The sequence below is a fragment of the Tiliqua scincoides genome, chromosome 7, assembly GCF_035046505.1.
Source record: "Tiliqua scincoides isolate rTilSci1 chromosome 7, rTilSci1.hap2, whole genome shotgun sequence".
Lineage (NCBI taxonomy): Eukaryota > Metazoa > Chordata > Lepidosauria > Squamata > Scincidae > Tiliqua > Tiliqua scincoides.
Genome location: NC_089827.1, coordinates 2,297,861 through 2,318,591, shown reverse-complemented (window position 1 = coordinate 2,318,591; position 20,731 = coordinate 2,297,861). Strand labels below are relative to the sequence as shown.

Below are 20,731 nucleotides of genomic sequence, written 5' to 3'. Positions count from 1 at the left end.
CTCCAAGTATTTTGCTGTGCCAGCAAAATGGCTGGCACAGATCCAAGGAGATCCATTGGGGCAGGGGAGGCTTGCTCTGATGTAAGGGAACAAATGTTCACAAATGAGAAGGTCTCTGAAACTGCCCATGTTGCAGGATGCAACATGTGCTGTTTTTGTGCAGCTACATTGGCCAGGGTGTTGGTTGGTTGGTTAGGACTGGGCTGTCAGTTCTCTTAATAATTATTGTAATTGTTTAGATAGGTTTCTTGTAAGTGTATCATATACTTCAGTATCCTTTGTTGAGATTTAGAATTTTTGTTTTATTTCTCAGGCTATGGAATCGGTACTGTATTTGCAGGACAAATACGCTGAATTATGAAGAGTTTTTGCAGTATCTTGGCATAAATTTGGATAAAAAAAAGAAAAGAATCACGGAAATTCAAGATTCAGGTAAGTGTTTGTGCAAGGATTGTGTGGCCTGGCATTAAAGCCTGCTTTCACTGAGATTTTTAAAAAGGCTTGGCTTCTTAAATTATGGTTTTAACTGTGGTGTCATACCAAGATCCAGGTCTACAGAGTTTGCATCCTGAGTACACTTCTGTACTGAAGCGAGTCATGCGCTCTTCGCTCACAACAGGAGAGAAAACTGAACGCTTTCCACATGCGCTGCCTCCGACGCATTCTCGGCATCACCTGGCAGGACAAAGTTCCAAACAACACAGTCCTGGAACGTGCTGGAATCCCTAGCATGTATGCACTGCTGAAACAGAGACGCCTGCATTGGCTCGGTCATGTCGTGACAATGGATGATGGCCGGATCCCAAAGGATCTCCTCTATGGAGAACTCATGCAAGGAAAGCACCCTACAGGTAGACCACAGCTGTGATACAAGGACATCTGCAAGAGGGATCTGAAGGCCTTAGGAGTGGACCTCAACAGGTGGGAAACCCTGGCCTCTGAGCGGCCCGCTTGGAGGCAAGCTGTGCAGCATGGCCTTTCCCAGTTTGAAGAGACACTTGGCCAACAAAGAGGCAAAGAAGGAAGGCCCATAGCCAGGGAGACAGACCAGGGACAGACTGCACTTGCTCCCGGTGTGGAAGGATTGTCACTTCCGAATTGGCCTTTTCAGCCACACTAGACGCTGTTCCAGAACCACCATCCAGAGCGCGATACCATAATCTTTCAAGACTGAAGGTTGCCAACATGCATGTGGTGTCTGAAATATGAGACATGTGAAATATGAGCCAGGGTGGTGTAGTGGTTTGGGAGGTGGACTCAGACCTGGAAGATCCAGGTTCAAGCCCCCCCATAACCATGAAGCTTCCTGGGTGACCTTGGGCCAGTCGCTTTCTCTCAGCCTCACCTACCTCACAGGGTTTTTGTGAGGAAAAAAGGAGGGGAGCAGCCGTGTACACTACTCTGACCTCTATGGAAGAAGGGTGGTATAAAAATGTGATAAATAAATAAATAATATGCTTTAGTTCAGAAAAGAGGGACAGTTCTTTAAACCAGTGGAGTTTGAGTGCTCTGCGTCCAGGGGACCTTTTCCACTCGATCTGTCTGTCATGGAACCTAAATTCTCTGCAACATACAGGGGACTCCACGGGTTGTGATCCAGACCTCATTTTCAGTTTTTGCAGAGTTATGGCCAAGTTGGACATGGTTGTCACAACGCTTAACCTGAAGCTCAGTTCTCACTAAGGGGCAAACTACAGTTAAGGCCAGATGGTGTTAACTTTCTCCCATACAATTTTCCTGCCAAATGTTGTCTTTTAGAAGTCGCTTCTGCAACAGAAGGAAGTGGCATTCTGGGTCGCACCATCCCTGGTCTGGGAAATGGGTGTTGCAAGGTCCATAGTTTCTTCAATTTCTGGAGAATGCTGACATTACCCAGTATGGAGAGCAGGCTGCTTTTAAATTCAGATAGTTTAGAAAAAAAAACAAACCCAAATGTTGCTTTTATAACAATGATGAGGTCCATTCCTAAGGCCTTCAGATCCCTCTTACAGATGTCCTTGTAATGCAGCTGTGGTCTACCTGTAGGGCACTTTCCCTGCACAAGTTCTCCATAGAGGAGATACTTTGGGATCCGGCCATCGCCCATTCTCACGACATGACTGAGCCAGCGCAGGCTTCTCTGTTTCAGCACTGCATACATGCTAGGGATTCCAGCTTGTTCCAGGACTGTGTTGTTTGGAACTTTGTCCTGCCAGGTTATACCAAGGATGCGTCAGAGGCAGCACATGTGGATAGCGTTCAGTTTCCTCTCCTGTTGTGAGCGAAGAGTCCATGACTCGCTGCAGTACAGAAATGTACTCAGGACGCAAGCTCTGTAGACCTGGATCTTGGTATGTTCCGACAGCCTCTTGTTGGACCAGACTCTCTTTGTGAGTCTGGAAAACGTAGTAGCTGCTTTACCGATGCGTTTGTTTAACTCGGTATTGAGAGAAAGAGTGTCGGAGATGGTTGAGCCAAGGTACACAAAGTCATGGACAACCTCCAGTTCATGCGCAGAGATTGTAATGCAGGGAGGTGAGTCCACATCCTGAACCATGACCTGTGTTTTCTTCCTTGCTAAAATGATCCATGAGCTGCTGAAGATCTTTGTCAGAGTGGGCGTGACAGCTGCATCGTCAGCAAAGAGGAAATCATGCAGAGATTTCAGCTGGACTTTGGACTTTGCTCTCAGTCTGGAGAGGTTGAAGAGCTTTCCATCTGATCTGGTCTGGAGATAGATGCCTTCTGTTGCAGTTCCAAAGGCATGCTTCAGCAGGACAGCGAAGAAAATCCCAAACAAAATTGGAGCAAGACCTCAACAGATGGGAAACCCTGGCCTCTGAGCGGCCTGCTTGGAGGCAGGCTGTGCAGCATGGCCTCCCCCAGTTTGAAGAGGCACTTGCCCAACAGACTGAGGCAAAGAGGCAAAGAAGGAAGGCCCATAGCCAGGGAGACACACCAGGGACAGACTACATTTACTCCCAGTGTGGAAGGGATTGACACTCCCGAATTGGCCTCTTCAGCCACACTAGATGCTGTTCCAGAACCACCTTTAAGAGCGCGATACCATATTCTCCTGAGACTGAAGGATGCCAATGATGATGATGATGAACAATGATGAAGGCTTCTTTTTTCTTTTTTCTGTTTTTTCCCTTATTTTTATAATTGGCAGAAGCTGAAAATATTCATTTTTATAACTGTTATTTTCATAATAGTCATAATATAATAGTCATACTATTATAGTTAATAATAATAATAATAATTGGTGATCAGGAGGTTTATGAGGAGGTAATATATGTTCCCTCACCTCTCCCATGCCTCCTCATCTGCCCCCTTGCTGTAGCAGGCAGGGCAGCCCGTTTCTGCACAGGTGAAATGCTTTGGTGGGAAAATGCTTAGGACTGAGCTGTACTTTTAAATTTCATAAATATTCCAAACAGTAAAATTTTATGTGCTAACCTCAGTATGTTATACATATTGAATTTTATGTTTGTACAGTAGTAAAGCAAGTTGGTCTGATAAGAAAATAAATACTGCATGTATTTCAGTTTTTCTCCGAATTTCCAGCCACCTGTCTGTCTCCTCCCCCCTAAAACATTTCCATTTCTGGAAATTTTCCATTTCTTACTCTGACTCGCCATTTCTGAACGAAGCACCGAAACAAGCCTCGGTTTTCAACAGCCCTCTTGTAGAAGTATCCTGCTACAAAGCATCTTCTGTTGGAGGGGAGGGGCGGTATATACTTCAGAAAGAACCAAGCTGGAAGGAAGTAGCAGGGGACTGAATGTGGCTGGTGCTTGGAGATCGCTTGCAGAAATGGGCCAGATCCTCAAGGAGATGAGTTTCTTTTTCCATTTAACTCTTTATGGAAAATGTCAAATCTCCAAACTTACAATATTCTTATTTTTGGCTTTTGAAAGTAATATTTGAAGTTGTATTTTCACCTCTGCTCCTTCTGTCTTTAGTTTGTAAAACTTTGATATAATTGTCCAAAATTATTGAAGGAAAACTTTTTTTATTTTTTGAAGATGAAATGTATTTATTTAACAATTTATTATCATTTATTTATATACTGCCTTTTTTGTTTTGACACACGCTCATGGCAATTTGTATAGGCAGGCTAGTCTTAAACCACAATGTTGCTTCCAGTGGGGTTTCTACAAGTATTGTTTTGTGAGACACAGGACTCTCAGCTCACCAGATGTTTCCATCCGAGTACAGCCAACATCCAGTGGCTGTGCTCTGTCCCTTCAAAGCTTCAGAGCAGCCACAGTTCTCCTTTGGTCTCAAGCTGCTATCCATCTCCTAACTGACTCCTGTGCTTTACACACCCTCCCATGATGCTTTCCACAGTGCATCCTCTCACAGTGCCTTTCACAAAGTCCGTCCCCAACTTCTGGTCTCCCGTCCAAGGCGAATATAGGATTGGGCTGTAATACGCAAAGTGTGAAGTGGCAAAGTGTGAAGTGTCATGTGCAATCTACCTTAGAGGGTGGTTGAATGGGCTGTTTGGATGATGTGTTCCAAGTGCTTAAACGAATGCCATGTGTGTGTGTTATTTAATGTGGAAAGACAAGGCTCACAGCAGCTGTGTTAAACTGTTGCTTTCCTTTACAGTACAGAACCAGAATGAGTCACTGGAAAAAAAGAAAAGTGCAGCAAAGCTACCCTTACCTGCTACACCAGGATATAATTTGACGAAAGCTCACCTGGATCATACTGCAAAAGAGTTTCAGAAAAAGGTCAGCTCTTTGGGAAGACAAACAAAACAGGGAACAACAGCAACAACAAAAACGCAATGAGCAGCTTGTTGAACTACTGGGAAATTATTCCTCAGACACTGCTATGTTTTTTGATCATTGATACATCAGCTCGATTTGTTTTTCTTTTATGTTAACACACATCTTTCCCACATGAGCATGCAGGCCTTGGATGATGTGCATCCAAGTATACGGAGACAGGGAAACTGAAAAAAGGAAGGTAAACAATGAAGGAATGAAGTGAGGAAGTCAGTGGGGAGGACCACTGTGCAAATCTTGTGTTGCGCAGTTTCTGATAGCACTACTGTGAACATTTGTGGGTCTAAGAGCCTTTGATCGTGGGACAAAATTATTATACGTTTGCTTCCAAAGTGGCAGAGTACAGGCATCTTCTCCCCCCCCCCCCAGTACCCGTGGGGGATATGTTCCTGCTGCTACCACGGATATCCAAAACTGGAGATAGCAGTGAATCCTATACAATACTTACTGCGCTAACTGGAAGTGGGCAGCAGTATATTTGCAAATGCTTTACTAAAAGACGCTTTTTGTAAAAGAAAGCAGACTAAGGGCACAATCCTATCCCCTGCTTGGGCCGACGCAAGTCCCTTGCGCCGGCCCAGAGTGTTGCAAAATGCCATAGAGCACTTTTGTTCCACTCTGAGGGGGGATAGGCTGGTGCACGGACAGATTAATGAGCTGAATTTCTTCGGAAAACACTATAAATTATTTTCTTTCCAGTTGTGTGCAGTCTACGAGGACCTTGTAAAAGCCTGCAGAGCATACGATGTGGGTCGGAGTGGATTTGTGTCTTTGGAGTATTTAAAATCCGTTCTTAACACCTTTGTGTTTCCAATACGAAGTGATGTTTTTCAAGAGCTAATGAATAGGTAAGTCCTGTAAAGTTTTCCTTTGGGGTCCTTTCTAACCTCTGTTGATGTATCCAGCAAACTAGTGGAGAGATCAGGGAAAATGCACGCAGAGGGCTGCATGGCCCTGCTTTTTATCATCTGTCAGCATTAATTAATCAGATTTTCCCTGTGGGCTTGAATACTTGGAATCACCTGAGCCCTTGACCTAACTGCTCTTGGCATTTACATAGATCTCGTGGCACAATGAACTGAGCGGAGACCTTTTGGGGAAGAAGAAAAAGGGTGAACAATAAACACCAATTACTCCAGGAACATCCTTAGGGCTAGGAAGACCAAAAATACAGGGGAAACTGGATTTTTTTTCATACTTTAGTAATGTAATCGGCATGTTTTGATGTGTAAAACTGAAGGCCCAGTTTACAGGTCACCTCTGTAACATGATTGATGACCTCCTATACCTCTGTTACATCAATAAACAGGGCCGGCTTTGGGAGCTGCACAGCCCAACATTTTTGCATAGGACCCCTCTACTCACCGGGATGAGCAGCAGTGGCGAGTCCAAACCAGTCGTGCCCTGCATGAAGAACGGCACCCAGAAGTAGGTGGCAGTGATGTGATGATATCACCACCAACTGCTTCCAGGTGTCTGGTTTTGGACCAATCAGACGCAGGGATGCGCGGTAGGGCTGCCCAGCTGCAAAGCTTCCTCATCATGCTCTCCTCACAGTGTCTCAGCATGTAAGATTCCATGCTGGCACATCAGTCACAGAGAGAGGTGGTGGCTGTGGCAGCCGGCTCTCTGCTTGCCACCCCTGTCGCCCCCAGCTATGAAACCTAATTTGGTCCAAGTGGCCAAATCATCTTAAGGCTGGCCCTATCAGTAAGAAAATACATGTTCTTTTTCATGTGGCTCCGACCACACGATCTGGTGTGATTTACCTGTGGGAATTAACCATATGAACTGGGTAACCCATATGATGCAGAACTTGTACATGTTGATGAGTCAAAGCATGTGCCCTGCTACAGAGTCACAGCCCCACCTGCCTCATTCCATCTTCACTAATCAACATTTTATCATATGTATGTTGAGAGAGAGAGAGTCTGAAAGTGCCATGATCTTAGCACCTGCATTAAATAAACCATAAATGGCTTTAAGCAATTCACAGGCAGCTGCAGTCACGATGAAGAACTACGCTGCAGAAAATAAGTTCCGTTTTTGGCTCTAAAATGCAAATACACAATTGCAACAATTTCTTCCTGCGGTTTTCTAGGGGGAACTTGTTTTCCTTCTAAGCATAGGAAACTACAGTATCGTTGTCATGATTCTGTAAACAGAGATGTCCCAGCATGCAGCTGCTGTCTGTTTCAGGTGATATTGCACAGATAATGTAATTTCTGGCTGCCGACACTATGAATTCAGCAGCAAACCCAGTTCTCATTGATGTGCTGAAATGTGCAATTGGCTTTCTCAAGAAAGTTAATTCTATTGATAAGATCAAAGGTACGTTTTGCCCTTTGCTCCTTGAGGGCAGCCAACATATTGAGACCCTGATTTTAAATATGATGCAATTTTAAATAAGATGCCCATTTTACATGGCACAGGGTGAAAGTATTGGTAATATTTGTTACATGAATATGATATAATATTTATACATGAACCGTTTATAGATGTTCCTTGCTAGACATTTTTATGGCATTATCTTGAATTGTATGATCAATTGGAAGATGTTGTATTGGAGGAAGGCTGATATTACACACATTTTTCTAAGACTTGTGCAGGCATCCCCCAGTATCTGTGGGGGATAGTTTCCTACTGCTTCCACGGATACCAGAAACTGTGGATAGCTGTGAACCCTTCTCAAATTCCCCCTCCTTGCACACATGATTTATTTCTCTTCGTTTGCCAAGGCTTTGCAAAATACAGCTTTTTCACTTTGCTACAGAATGCTGTGAAAATGAAAGCAAACGCTGAGAGCACTAGTCTTAGGCTAGACCAGCCATTTTCAACCCCTGTACCATGGCACACTGGTGTGCCGCAGTTGGTCTGCAGGTGTGCCCCGAGAGTTTGGGGGAAGATCATTTGTTAATAGGGCCACTGGGGGATGTGAATTGTCAAAAAACTGATGGTGTGCCTTGACAATTTTAGTGCCTTGTCAGTGTGCCATGAGATGAAAAAGATTAACATAAGAACATAAGAACATAAGAACAGCCCCACTGGATCAGGCCACAGGCCCATCTAGTCCAGCTTCCTGTATCTCACAGCGGCCCACCAAATGCCCCAGGGAGCACACCAGATAACAAGAGACCTCATCCTGGTGCCCTCCCTTGCATCTGGCATTCTGACAAAACCCATTTCTAAAATCAGAAGGTTGTGCTTACACATCATGGCTTGTACCCCATAATGGATTTTTCCTCCAGAAACTTGTCCAATCCCCTTTTAAAGGCGTCCAGGCTAGACGCCATCACCACATCCTGTGGCAAGGAGTTCCGCAGACCAACCACACGCTGAGTAAAGAAATATTTTCTTTTGTCTGTTCTAACTCTCCCAACACTCAATTTTAGTGGATGTCCCCTGGTTCTGGTGTTATGTGAGAGTGTAAAGAGCATCTCCCTATCCACTCTGTCCATCCCTTGCATAATTTTGTATGTCTCAATCATGTCCCCCCCAGGCGTCTCTTTTCTAGGCTGAAGAGGCCCAAACGCCGTAGCCTTTCCTCGTAAGGAAGGTGCCCCAGCCCCGTAATCATCTTAGTCGCTCTCTTTTGCACCTTTTCCATTTCCACTATGTCTTTTTTGAGATGCGGTGACCAGAACTGGACACAGTACTCCAGGTGTGGCCTTACCATTGATTTGTACAACGACATTATAATATTAGCCGTTTTGTTCTCAATACCCTTCCTAATGATCCCCAGCATAGAATTGGCCTTCTTCACTGCCGCCGCACATTGGGTCGACACTTTCATCGACCTGTCCACCACCACCCCAAGATCTCTCTCCTGATCTGTCACAGACAGCTCAGAACCCATCAGCCTATATCTAAAGTTTTGATTTTTTGCCCCAATGTGCATGACTTTACACTTACTGACATTGAAGAGCATCTGCCATTTTGCTGCCCATTCTGCCAGTCTGGAGAGATCCTTCTGGAGCTCCTCACAATCACTTCTGGTCTTCACCACAAATGGTGTCGTCCGCAAACTTTGCAACCTTACTGCTCACCCCTGTCTCCAGGTCATTTATGAAGAGGTTGAAAAGCACCGGTCCCAGGACAGATCCTTGGGGCACACCGCTTTTCACCTCTCTCCATTGTGAAAATTGCCCATTGACACCCACTCTCTGCTTCCTGGCCTCCAACCAGTTCTCAATCCATGAGAGGACCTGTCCTCTAATTCCCTAACTGAAAATCACTGGGCTGCAGGAGGTGACCGAGAGAACAGGAAGTGGACAGCAGAGGAAGCAGACAGAGAATGCTATACTGCACTTCCTCTTGTAGTGTTAGTCTAGCATAGGGGTGTCCAAAGTTTTTCGCAGGAGGGCCACATCTTCTGTCGGACACTGTGTCGGGGGCCGGGGAAAAAAAGGAATTAATTTACATTTAAAATTTGAATAAATTTACATAAGTTTACATAAATGAATATATTAAAAATGAACTTATATGAATGAATGAAGGTCTTGCAATAGCTCAAGGCCTATAAAAGGCCTTGCACAAAGCAAGGCTGGCCTTTCCTTTGCTGCCACTACTGCATCACAGACGTGAAACAGCAAGCAGTGGAGGGAGCTCTCATCCCACAGCTCACACAAGAGGTTAAACAGTTGACCTCACGCTGAGAGCAGTTGCCAGTGTGGGCTCCAACAAATCTCCGGAGGGCCAAAGGCTCATTGGAGACTAGGAGCTCCCTGAGGGTCGCATTGAGAGGCCTCAAGGGCCGCAAGTGGCCCCAGGGCTGGTGTTTGGGCACCCCTGGTCTAGCACAGCAATTTTCAACCAGTGTGCCATGGCACATTGGTGTGCCCGCAGTGGTCCACAGGTGTGCCGTGGGAGTTTGGAAGAAGGTCATTCATTGGGAGAGGGTAGCATGGTGTGCCTTGTCAATTGCCAAAAAACAGATGGTGTGCCTCGAGAATTTCAGCACCTTGTCAGTGTGCCATGAGATGGAAAAGGTTGAAAATCGCTGGTCTAGCAGCTTTAAGTCTCGTGTTCTCAGTGTTTGCTTTTGTTTTCACAGCATTCTGGAGCAAAGCGAAAAAGTTGCGTTTTGCACAGCCTTGGCAAACGAAGGGACGAGTTCATGAGTGTGACAGGAGGGGGGGAATTTGTGAACCATGGATAAGTGAAACCGCAGATACCGGGCGGGGGGGATGGGACACATCTGTATCAATTTGTAAATTCCTCCATCCTTCAGGGTTGCTGTGAGACGGATGCTTGCCACTGGCGCCTGGGTCCTTGTTGGTCCCAGGGTAAAGAGGAGTAGAAAAAGTGATAGTGGGCCAAGCAACTGGGACCCCAACAAGGCCTCAGAGTTCCACTGTGTGGAGGGAGTTGCTTCACCCTCTGTTCTCCTCCAGCCATCTCCTGGCTCCTTTCCTGAGCTTGCAAGGGGCGCAGATACTGAGCAACCCTCAGATAGACTGTCCAGAGGTCCCTTCTTTATCAACCCTAAATGCCTTATAAAGCCTTGGGCCCCCCCCCATCCTGGTCTGTCCTCCATCCCCACCCCACCTGGCCCAGTCCTATGGTTAAATGGCTAGCATTGTCCCAGGGAGAGGAGGCTTTCATCCTGCAAGGAGAGCAGAAATTAGGCCACGAGGACTTGGGTGATAGTGGGAGTACCAGATGTGCATCGTCCATGGTGTCGGTTGCGGTTTCCCTGCCAGGGTTGTGAGGAGGCAGCTGAAGTCCCCGAAATGGTGGGGTGAGTTCAGAAGTGGACATTATGATTGTGTACAGTTCCCCTTGTCCAGTGTGCACCCTTATTTTTGCTGCTGGAAATTATTGAAGCCTTATGCCACCGGAACATTTGTCCTGGTGCCGTAAGGTCCTTCACAGCTCTTGCAAAATGTGCAAAGCCATTGGGCATGGCTTGGCTGCCACTGCAAGTGGAGAATAAGCACAGTGCCCATAAGCACAGGGGTGGAAGGGAAGAGGGGAGGAGGTGAAATGGGGTTGGGAGAGGGAGGAATGGGAGAGATGGGGTGGAGAGGAGGGTGTATCGGACCCAGGAAAGGGGTGATATTGGCACACACTGATATCCTATCCTCCTTCCTGGCCTTGACCTCCCAACCAGGGTCCATGTGGATTTGTGCCAGCTACAGAGCTGGTGCAGGTCCAACTAGACCCAGCTTTCCAGTGTGGATTTACATTACAGATGTTCTCATACCCCAAGGAGACCTCCAGAGGCTAAAACTCCCCCATGGGATTCGGCAGACATCACATTGGCACAGCTGCATTGCCACATGGGGAGTTGAGTAGGACTGGGCTGTAAAGCAATAAAGCTTTCTCTTTTCAAAGGGTGCCATCCAATTAAAGTAAACAGGTATTTGTTATGTACTTAGGTAGTCACGTTTATTCAGTGGGGTTATATTGCAAAAAAAAAACACACACACAACAAACCTCTTGCTAGATTTGCTTTTACTGTGCAAGTTTCCTACTTTCAGGGAGGTTTCCTTTCTCGCCACATGTATGTGATTCTCTCACATGCAATATGAAGTGGTGCGCTCCGTTCTGTCATCTCAGAACTCCATCATCACAGTTTGCTCCATGTGTAGGCACAAGCCTCAGTTTCTACCAACTTTAGATCTGTCCAACATCAAAACTCAATGTTGACAAATTACACCAAGCTTTAAAAAAATTACAGCATTTTAAAACAAATATGTATTGTTTTATTGAACAGATTTGGACTAAAACTTTCAAAAAACATGGCTTGGGAGAGATTTTTAGATAAATTCCACCACCCCATGCTATTTGATACTGGCCAGGTATCTCCTTCAGCAAAACATCACAGGTAAGAAAGAGTTTTGTTTGCTGTTTGTGTTCTTTAGTACTCCTAAGCCTATGAATTCACTTCAGCAGGAGTGGGTAGGCTTTGGGCCTCTGGGAGTGACTATATTTTTTGCCAGAGCCACAAATGAGAAAGGGCACTGTGGAGAGAGTTTAAATCCACTGCCACCAGCCCAGGAGATCAGGGTAGACAGAGGGGCTTCCTAGACACGACCCTCCACCTAGAACAATACTGAACCCCAGGGCTCTCTGTCAAAATCACTCTCACAACAGTGCCTGCAGAGTGAGGAGATGTGACGGAACTAGGTAACTCAGAGCAAAAATGTAAAATGTTTTATTAAAAGTTTAATAAAAGAGATAAAATCTTATGCAAAAGAGAAAAAGTAAGAAGAATTTACTTTGGCAAAAATAAGGGGAGTTTCAATTTAACCTGCAGTCATGATTGAAGGATATTTTTGTTGGCATCCTTCAGTCTTGGAAGACTATGGTATCACACTCTGAATAGTGTTCTGGAACAGAGTGTCCTCTCCAGTGCGTGAAGCCTGGGTAAAGTAGGTATGGAAGATAGGCTGTTACCCATGCAGCAAATCCCCCCTCTCCACGTCGCTGAAATGGTCCAATGGAAAGGCAGAAGCCAATACGGTTGGTTCTAGCGGCGTCGCAGGAGTTGCCAGAACGTGACTGTGTCCAGCCATGAACTCCGGCTCCAGATTTTGCCTCGAGGTTGAATCCTGAAGCCTTTTCCATAATTGGATGTAGCCACAAGGCAGTGGAGGTTGGGATCAGAGTTTTCCTTCTCTCAGATGAGCTGCCTTCCCAGGCTGACGAGTCCCATCTACCCGGTGGCTGTTTAGTCGCCTCTTACAACAAGTACAGCCAAACTGAGGGCCTGTTCTTATCCCCAGCCCCCAGGGGACTGATTGAAGGATGCAATGATATAAATGGCCAGCTGATGGCGCTGAGGTACTGTGGAATCTCATATGTGCCTTGTTAACTTGAGCTCTTGCTGCTAAGTTTCAGGCTCCCCTGCTTTGGCTCTGCGCCCCCTTTTTTTTTTTACCTTAGACACAGGTATGGTGTATTCCTTGCACCCCTCTCTCATGGGCCCTGGCAAAATCAGAAAATGTAAAATCCCAGGAAATTTCTGGGCCCTCTCCTTTGGCTCCTGGACCCCCTTTTTGACCCTGAACCCAGGTACAATTTACCCCCTGCACCTTCCTCTCATGGGCCCTGGGAGTTAAGAATGGCTGCTTGCACATGTAGGTGGAACGGCATCCAGAAACAAGATCTCAGCCAGTGTTTTTTTCCATACAGAAGCAGAAAGTTAGATGACGCTCTGTCCAGTGATCGCATCCTTCTCAAGCTGCACGGACATATCCAAGACGCGTATTCATCCCTGAAGAAGGCCTTTCTTATGCTTGACAGAGTGAGAGCAATTCTTTATCATCTTCTCTTTCTTTCCTGCGGCAACATTCTGTTGCTCAGCAAAACCTTGGAGAGCCTCCGCTTGTATTTTATTATTATTCAAGACTTCAGCTGTACTCAGGTGGGGTAAAATCCCTGGGGCCTGGTATTCCAGGGGGCTGGGCCATGAACAAACAGACAGTGCCAAACAAATTTAGGAAGGGGGGTCCCAATTAGGCATCTTGTCCGAGGCCCAATGCCAGCTCTCAATGTACAGCTCTGGCTGTACTAGGGTTGACTCAAGGTGATGAACAAAAACTGCCCAAACAAAAAAATTATTTGTTCTGGTGCTTCGGATATTAGACCGCTTCTTAGATGTATTTGGGGCACTGACTCAAAAAATGGTATTGGTTTGGCTGTATCAGCTCTAGTTTTGGAGGCATAGCATGCACACCTCTGATGCACAGAGGACCAGTTTAATCGGCATCTAAGGTGGCTATCCTCATACTGTTTCAGGGTCCATACAGCCACAATATAACCAGGTGAGTGGGTTCACCCTCTCCCTAAAACAGCAGATATTCTCCAGCAGTGAATCAGGTGACATAGACAAGCACACTTCTGCCAGACCTTAAAAAACCCTAGTGTTGATGTTGATGTCATGGATTCATCTAATCTGAGGGCTCATAGCCACTGGGCACCAAACCTGCTCCTTGACCTGGCCAGGTGGGCTTGTATGCCCAATCTGCCATGGCTGAGGGCTGGCTTGGTTCTGTGGGGCCAGCCAGATAGGGACACAAGCCACCCACAAAATCACCTGCCTGACCTGTGGTGCGGTACTTCTGCAATGGTGCTGAATTCAAAGGGCTGGGGTCCCTGGAAGGCCTAAAAACATCTGGGGAAAACTGAAAGTGACCCCCTTTTTTAGGCCTCCAGGCTGCATGGTGTGTGTGTGTGTGTGTGTGTGTGTGTGTGTGTGTGTGTGTGTGTGTGTGTGTGGCATTTTGTGGTCCTGGCCCCAGACACTACAGGGATCAGGATAGCAATTGCACCTCATATGTGAGCTGTGAACTTGACAGTTCTCTTTGTGGTAGGAAGATTAAACTTTTTATGATTTGATTTGTGCAGTTTATATCTCTGGGTTAGTGTGCAAATAACACACTGAGGGAGAAGAGAAATTAAAGCTTTCATAGTTTGGATGGCACCAGCAAAACAGCAATGGGCATAATTTCAGAATTCCTATTGGCACGTTTATGATGAGTTTTTATATAAAACCTAGATAGCAATTCTTGTCTAATTGCACTTACAAAACAATTGTGCTCCCTCCCTCCCTCCCTCCAGCTCTAGTGGCATAAATTGTGCAGTAAATCCCACACAAAAGAGAATTCTCTGAACAATTTACAAAGTAGAGCTCTCAGTTTCACTCGCTAGGGTGGAGAATGCCATCACATCACAGGGTAAAGCCCCTCATTCAACCAGGATCTTAAATCCTGATGAAATTGCAAGTGCCAAAGTCTTAAATGAAAAACATTATTTGGAGACAAGAGAAACTTGAGATAAGACAGTCTTAGCTACATCTGATCTAGGGCTGGTCCATACTAGTCGTCAGCCCCCATGTGAGTTTCTCAGGGTAATATTTATGTTTCTGAGCCAGTGATCTAGCACCTGTACAGTTCATTATTTCTAGGCAAGCAAAGAAATTCAAAGGTAATAATTCACCGGTGTGGCCTCCTTTGGCCCAAACTATGCATTATGTTAAACACCTAGTGTGATCTTGTCTGTGTTCTTTTCCTCCACTTTCTCCTGTCTCCTTCCTTGTTCCTGTATAATAGCAAAACTGTTGTTGGCAGTCTTCAGCCTCGGAAGACTCTGGTATCGCGCTCTGGATGGTGGTTCTGGCACAGCGTCTAGTGTGGCTGAAAAGGCCGATTCAGGAGTGACAATCCCTTCCACACTGGGAGCAAGTGTAGTGTGTCCCTGGTCTGTCTTCCTGGCTGTGGGCTTTCCTTCTTTGCCTCTTTGCCTCAGACTGTTGGCCAAGTGTCTCTTCAAACCGGGAAAGGCCATGCTGCACAGCCTGCCTCCAAGCGGGCCGCTCAGAGGCCAGGGTTTCCCACCTGTTGAGGTCCACTCCTAAGGCCTTCAGATCCCTCTTGCAGATGTCCTTGTATCGCAGCTGTGGTCTACCTGTAGGGCGCTTTCCCTGCATGAGTTCTCCATAGCAAAACTGGAGCATTACATTAAGAGATTGGAGGTGCTTGTTCCTCATTCTCCTTGTCCTCCTGCTGTGCAGGGCACGGAATGTGAGTTCACATCAGCTGCTTACCTCTGCTTGCAGTTGAAAGAAAGGAAGGAGGAAGAGTTGATCAGGTTGCTCCATAACCTGACAGAGCAACAATTTTTGAGCTGGTGTCCTGTGGCACATCGGTGTGCCACGAAAGGTCCACCGGTGTGCTGCAGGGCATAGCTGTTGTAAATCGCTGAAAAACTCTTTTGGATTCTGCGGCTCTGTTTCTAGGGCGACTGTCAGTTCCCTTCTTAATGCCCTTTTTTATATCTCTTGTATGTACATTTTTTAAGAATCAAGATGGGAAGATCACCAGAAATGAGCTCCGTCAGATTTTGGATTGCATCATGTTCCGAATAAGTGATGATGATTTCCAAGAATTAATCAAGATCATTGATCCAGAGCACACTGGGCATCTCAGCTACAATATGTTTTTAAACCTGTTTGAAGATAAGGATTCCATTGTAAGTTTTCGCCAGCACCTTCCTATACAGTTGTCTAACTAGAACAAAGTATGGGAGCAATATAATCTTGCTCTTTGAATATGGCGAAGCAGTAGCATAGCTTCACTTTAGTGAGTCTAAATGGATTGTTTTTTCCCAAACACAAAGATCTGTTGCCTTTGACCCTTGTGCCATGAAGTGGAAAAGGTTTCATTCCAATAATTCTTTATCCCATCAGACAGATTCCAAATGGATGAATGGTACAAAGAAGGCCAAAAAGCCATCCTCTGTCCTTGAAGCTTGGAATATTGTAAGTATCTAGAAGTTAGTTTTTTCAGAAAGCCAATTCAGATCTTCTTATTTAAATCCCTAATTTTGCTGCACTGCGTGCTATAATTCACTGTACGTGCTTGAATTTACTTCCCCAAATATATGCATATTAGGCAGAAGATGTTCTAACTGAGCAAATCAAGGGATACTGGACTGAATTCAGCAAAGCTCTGCAAGCCTGTGACCCTCAAAGCAGTGGCATTATTAGCCGAAATAATTTCCGGAAAGTTCTTCTGCTCTATTGTCCCTCGTTAACTGATGACCATTTTATTGCGTAAGTGACTGGTATGGCAAAGTTTGCTTTTCTTGCTTCTTTTTATTATCCCTTGGGTGTCAAGCTACCCACTGGTTGGGGAGGGGTGAGGAAAGGATCCCAGTGGTTATAGTAATGCAGACCGATCTTCTGGACGTGTCAAACTGTAATTATATACACAAAATGCTTGGGGTTCCTGAAAGCACTATCCAAAGACCAAGTGTGATTATTCAGAAATGGGCTAGCAAGTTTTTTGTGTGTTTTTTTTTGCAGGTTAGTAACTTTAGTGGACTTATCACTGGGATGAGCAAAACAATCAGGGCCCAGTCCTGTCCAACTTTCCAGCACCAATGCAGCTGCAATTCAGCCCTGAACACTGGACATTCGTTCCTTTACCTTGAGGAGGCCTTTGGGACAGCCCCCCCAGAAACACAACCTCATTGGTACTGGAAAGTTGGATGGGATTTGGGCTCTCAAGAACTGACACTGCAGCCCTGCCTATCCATGGTAGGTTGTTCTGAAGAACAAGTAGAGATCTGGAATTGTGCACAGGGCGGGTTCAGTTCAGAGTAACATGATAGACACTTTCATGGCTACAGGCATTTCCATCCATGGGACAGAATGCCTGGAACGAGGGAACATCATCTTGTCCTCCTCCTCAGGCAGCAAAATGCCTTGGGCTGGCCATAGCTCAGCCTTCCCTGTTTCAGCATCTTGGGCAACACATTAGCCTAAATCACTGCAAGACCTCCAGACGGCCTGGGCTCTGTCTTTTCTTGAGCCTTGCTTCAGCAGTAGCGTCTGCTACAATCCGTGCCACATTGGCTGCAATGCAGGAGTTTTTACTGCAGTTCATCTGCCCTTCTCTAGGATCTCCCAAACTCAGCCATAACTGGGGTGGAGCCTGAGGGATACCTGCCCCAGGCACTACGCCGAGGGTGGGCACATGAGTGCCCTTCAGGCTTTGTCCTAGTTATGGAGGAGGTGCTGATGGCTTTGCACCCCTCTTTCCTTCTCCTCTGGAGGCTCCCCTTCAAGGCAAGGCAGTCCCTTCAGGTTCTCCCCAGAGGAGAAGGTGCTGGCAGCTTTGTTCCTTCTCCTTTCCAGGAGAAGGAACGGGGGGTGCGAAGCCACTGCAGCAAGCAGCACTCCTCTGGGGAGAACCTGGAATTGTCATCAATGACACGATGCCACATGATGTTGTGATGTCACTGTCCCAGCAAAAGAGGCCTCCTACTTGTGGCTTGCTCATTGGGCACCATGGCACGGCAGAGCAGGTAAGGACAAAAGTTATTTTCTTACCTCTGCGCTGCTCCCTGGTCCCTGGCCTGCTTGTAGCAAGCAGCAGATGGGTGCAGTCTACTCAGGCTTATGAGAGGCGAAAGCTATTGAAGTACAAAACACAAATGCTGTCGCTGATTTTGATGAAACAAACTTCTCAGAACTTTTTTCAGGCTTTCCCATTGTTGGTTATGGAGTAAATTGATTCTTTGCCCTCTATCGCTGATAATGGCTGCCGGTTCGTTTCTGGGCACAATTCAAAGTGATAGTTTTGACTTATCTGGTTCTTAAGGGCTCAGAACCAGGGTATTTGAGGGACTGCCTTCTTCCTTATAATCCTACCTGTCCTAACAGGTCATCAGAAGGAGCCTTTTCAACTGTGCCACCTTTGAAAGAGGTGAGGGGGATGGCAGCAAAAAATAGGGCCTCTTCAGTGGTGGCAAGTTGCTTGTGGTATTCCCTCCCTCTGGAGCTAAAATCAGCTCCCTCTTTGGACACCCTTCGGCAGGGACTCAAGACCTTTCTATTTAAGAGGGTCTGTTGACTGTTGACATGATGGGCTGGCACTTTTAATGAATGTAATTTTAATAATTTTATGTGATCCATTGGGGTTTGATCTGCCTTACGTTTTAATTGTTTTATGTTTTAACATTTTTTTAGTATTGTTTTAATCGTGCATTCTGTATTGTGTTTTTATGTTGTAAGCCGCCTTGAGTGTTCCTATTGTATTGTATTGGCAACCTTCAGTCTCGAAAGACTATGGTATCGCGCTCTGAAAGGTGGTTCTGGCACAGCGTCTAGTGTGGCTGAAAAGGCCAATCCGGGAGTGACAATCCCTTCCACACCGGGAGCAAGTGCAGTCTGTCCCTGGTCTGTCTCCCTGGCTATGGGCCTTCCTTCTTTGCCTCTTAGCCTCAGACTGTTGGCAAAGTGTCTCTTCAAACTGGGAAAGGCCATGCTGCACAGCCTGCCTCCAATGTGTGGAAGAAAGGCGGGGTACAAAGTCTTCAAAGAAATAAATAATAAATAATGGCCCTAGCAATAGATGTGTTTCTCTGGGGTCTACCCTGTGTATGAAATTCAAACCTGCTGTTGTATATTGGGTGGCTCTGTGATGCTGCGTTTATACAGAGACACATGTGATGAAGGGGTTTTCCCAGTTTTCCCACAGCCAGTACTTAATGGTGTTTGGAAACAATAAAAGACCAGGCTTAAGAGATAAGGGGAGCTTTATCTTAAGAGATAAAGGTAGCTAGCTCTTCCATAGCTGGATAAGAATCTAATGCATGTATTATGAATCTTTCTGTATGTTAATGTGTGTGTCTTTGTCAAGATTGATACGCTTACAAGGAACAGTGGATGGCAGTGTTCTGTCACGAACACTCAGCAGAGAAGAGGTTCCAGATTCCAAGTTGCAGTATTTTCCCATTAGTCAAATCGACATGATTCTTTTTAAATGTGCTGAAGTGAGGTGTAAAGCTGTCAAATCTGTGCTGGAGGCTTCATCACCCAACAGGGGGATTTAATTCATACATTGAGGGGATGCTACTCAAAGGCGATTTTGAGCAACATTACCAAACAAGAATAAATCACTTTCTGAGTTTTCTTGTGTCTTGAACGCAATATTCTTAAAGTATTTGTTTGCAATTGCACTTTGCCTGGGATGGGGGGGGGGGAGGTTCTATTTTAATTGGGTTTTTGACTGACTTGTCCTTCAGGACCTTACAACAGTGCTGCTATCTTCTACTGGTGCAGACTGGTTGGCATGTCTCTTGCAGATGGCTCCCTGGCAGGTGACATTCAAACTGCAGAACTGAGGGGTAGTTCTTTTACATTTTTTTAAATCTTTTTAATTTTAAAACACATCGTTGGGGGTGATTCTACATAATAATAATAATAATAACTTTATTTCTACCCCGCCTTTCTCCCCGAAGGGACTCAAGGCGGCTAAGTACATATTGCACTCAGGTTTGTATCCATTTTCTCTGTGCACTGGGAAGCATTTATGGCAGCTGGGGTGAGGACTCCTGGCACTGTGAAATAGTTGCTGTGTCCTTTTCTCAACTTCAAGTTTTGTTTTAAAGCGTGGCAGCCTAGAGTGCTTTGTTCTTTTCTTAAATGAAAAACAAATTTATGTCATAATATGCAGAACCACAGTAATATGAGCATAATTATATGCTACCCTGTGGTGGCATTCATGGGATACTTATGGCAATTCTGAATTTTCTGTTGTTGTTGTTGTTGTTTTAAAAACCCCTGTATTAACTATATTTGATCCGTGGAGTAATCTGCTATAAACATGTTCAGACTTTTAAATTTGCTGTCTGACTGCCAACACTATTTTCATGTAAACAACTGGAGCATAAGCAACTTGTGTATCAATTAATACGGTCTTAGGGGGGCATCCCATGTTTGGAAAGTGCAACCCAAGAATTAACTCTTGACTATGCGCCCAGCCATATCTTCATGGTATGCTGGTGCAATAGCCTCTCTATCAGCCTATGGCAGGGGTTCACGAAGGGTGCATCATGATGCTTTAAGGTGTCACGGTGCACTCACGGTGCTGCAGGATGTCTTTGGTGGTCCCTCCAACAAGTCCTCCTGGGCACTGCCATCTTGGATTACAGGAATTCTCACAAGATTTGGGCACCACCATCTTGGATCCTTCATGGATGTGGTCCTCTTAAATAAAACCAGAAGGCTTGCGCGTCTGCATTTGAAGAGACCGCACAAGGAGCACTGTAAGGATCTCTTTAAAAACAGTGCAGAGGAGGCGGCAGCAGACCAGAGGAGGCAGAGAGGAACGTCTTGGGTTGTGCCACCTGTGGGCTTGGCCCCTGAAAGACAAAACACTTGCTTGTCATGTGCAAACGCACTGTTTCCCTTGCAGATATATATTTTTTTATCCAGGCAATTAAGCCAATTCTTTCAAATCTGTTTTGTTCAGACTGTACCAGAAATACCAAGATGACACGACAGAAGGAGTCCTGTATAGGATGCTCCTTCATAGCTTAGGAGTTGCAGATTTGCCGAAAGAATTAATTTCCTCTGCCAACTATCCACCATCCCAGGAAAGCCAACAGAGAGGGGAAAAAAGACAGTTGGACTTTTTGGAAAGGTATGGCATCGCAAT

The 20,731-nt window shown here is 45.6% G+C and overlaps 1 protein-coding gene across 1 annotated transcript in view; it reads left to right on the top strand.

Moving 5' to 3' along the window:
* The window catches only part of EFCAB6 (EF-hand calcium binding domain 6), an 88,178-nt gene that overhangs the window by 19,802 nt on the left and 47,645 nt on the right, over window positions 1-20,731 (top strand). The window contains exons 6-14 of the mRNA XM_066634239.1: window positions 314-432; window positions 4,597-4,721; window positions 5,478-5,626; window positions 11,497-11,607; window positions 12,918-13,029; window positions 15,585-15,755; window positions 15,973-16,044; window positions 16,178-16,338; window positions 20,546-20,716. Coding sequence (XP_066490336.1) covers window positions 314-432; window positions 4,597-4,721; window positions 5,478-5,626; window positions 11,497-11,607; window positions 12,918-13,029; window positions 15,585-15,755; window positions 15,973-16,044; window positions 16,178-16,338; window positions 20,546-20,716 — 1,191 coding nt within the window. The remainder of the gene's footprint in view (window positions 1-313; window positions 433-4,596; window positions 4,722-5,477; window positions 5,627-11,496; window positions 11,608-12,917; window positions 13,030-15,584; window positions 15,756-15,972; window positions 16,045-16,177; window positions 16,339-20,545; window positions 20,717-20,731) is intronic.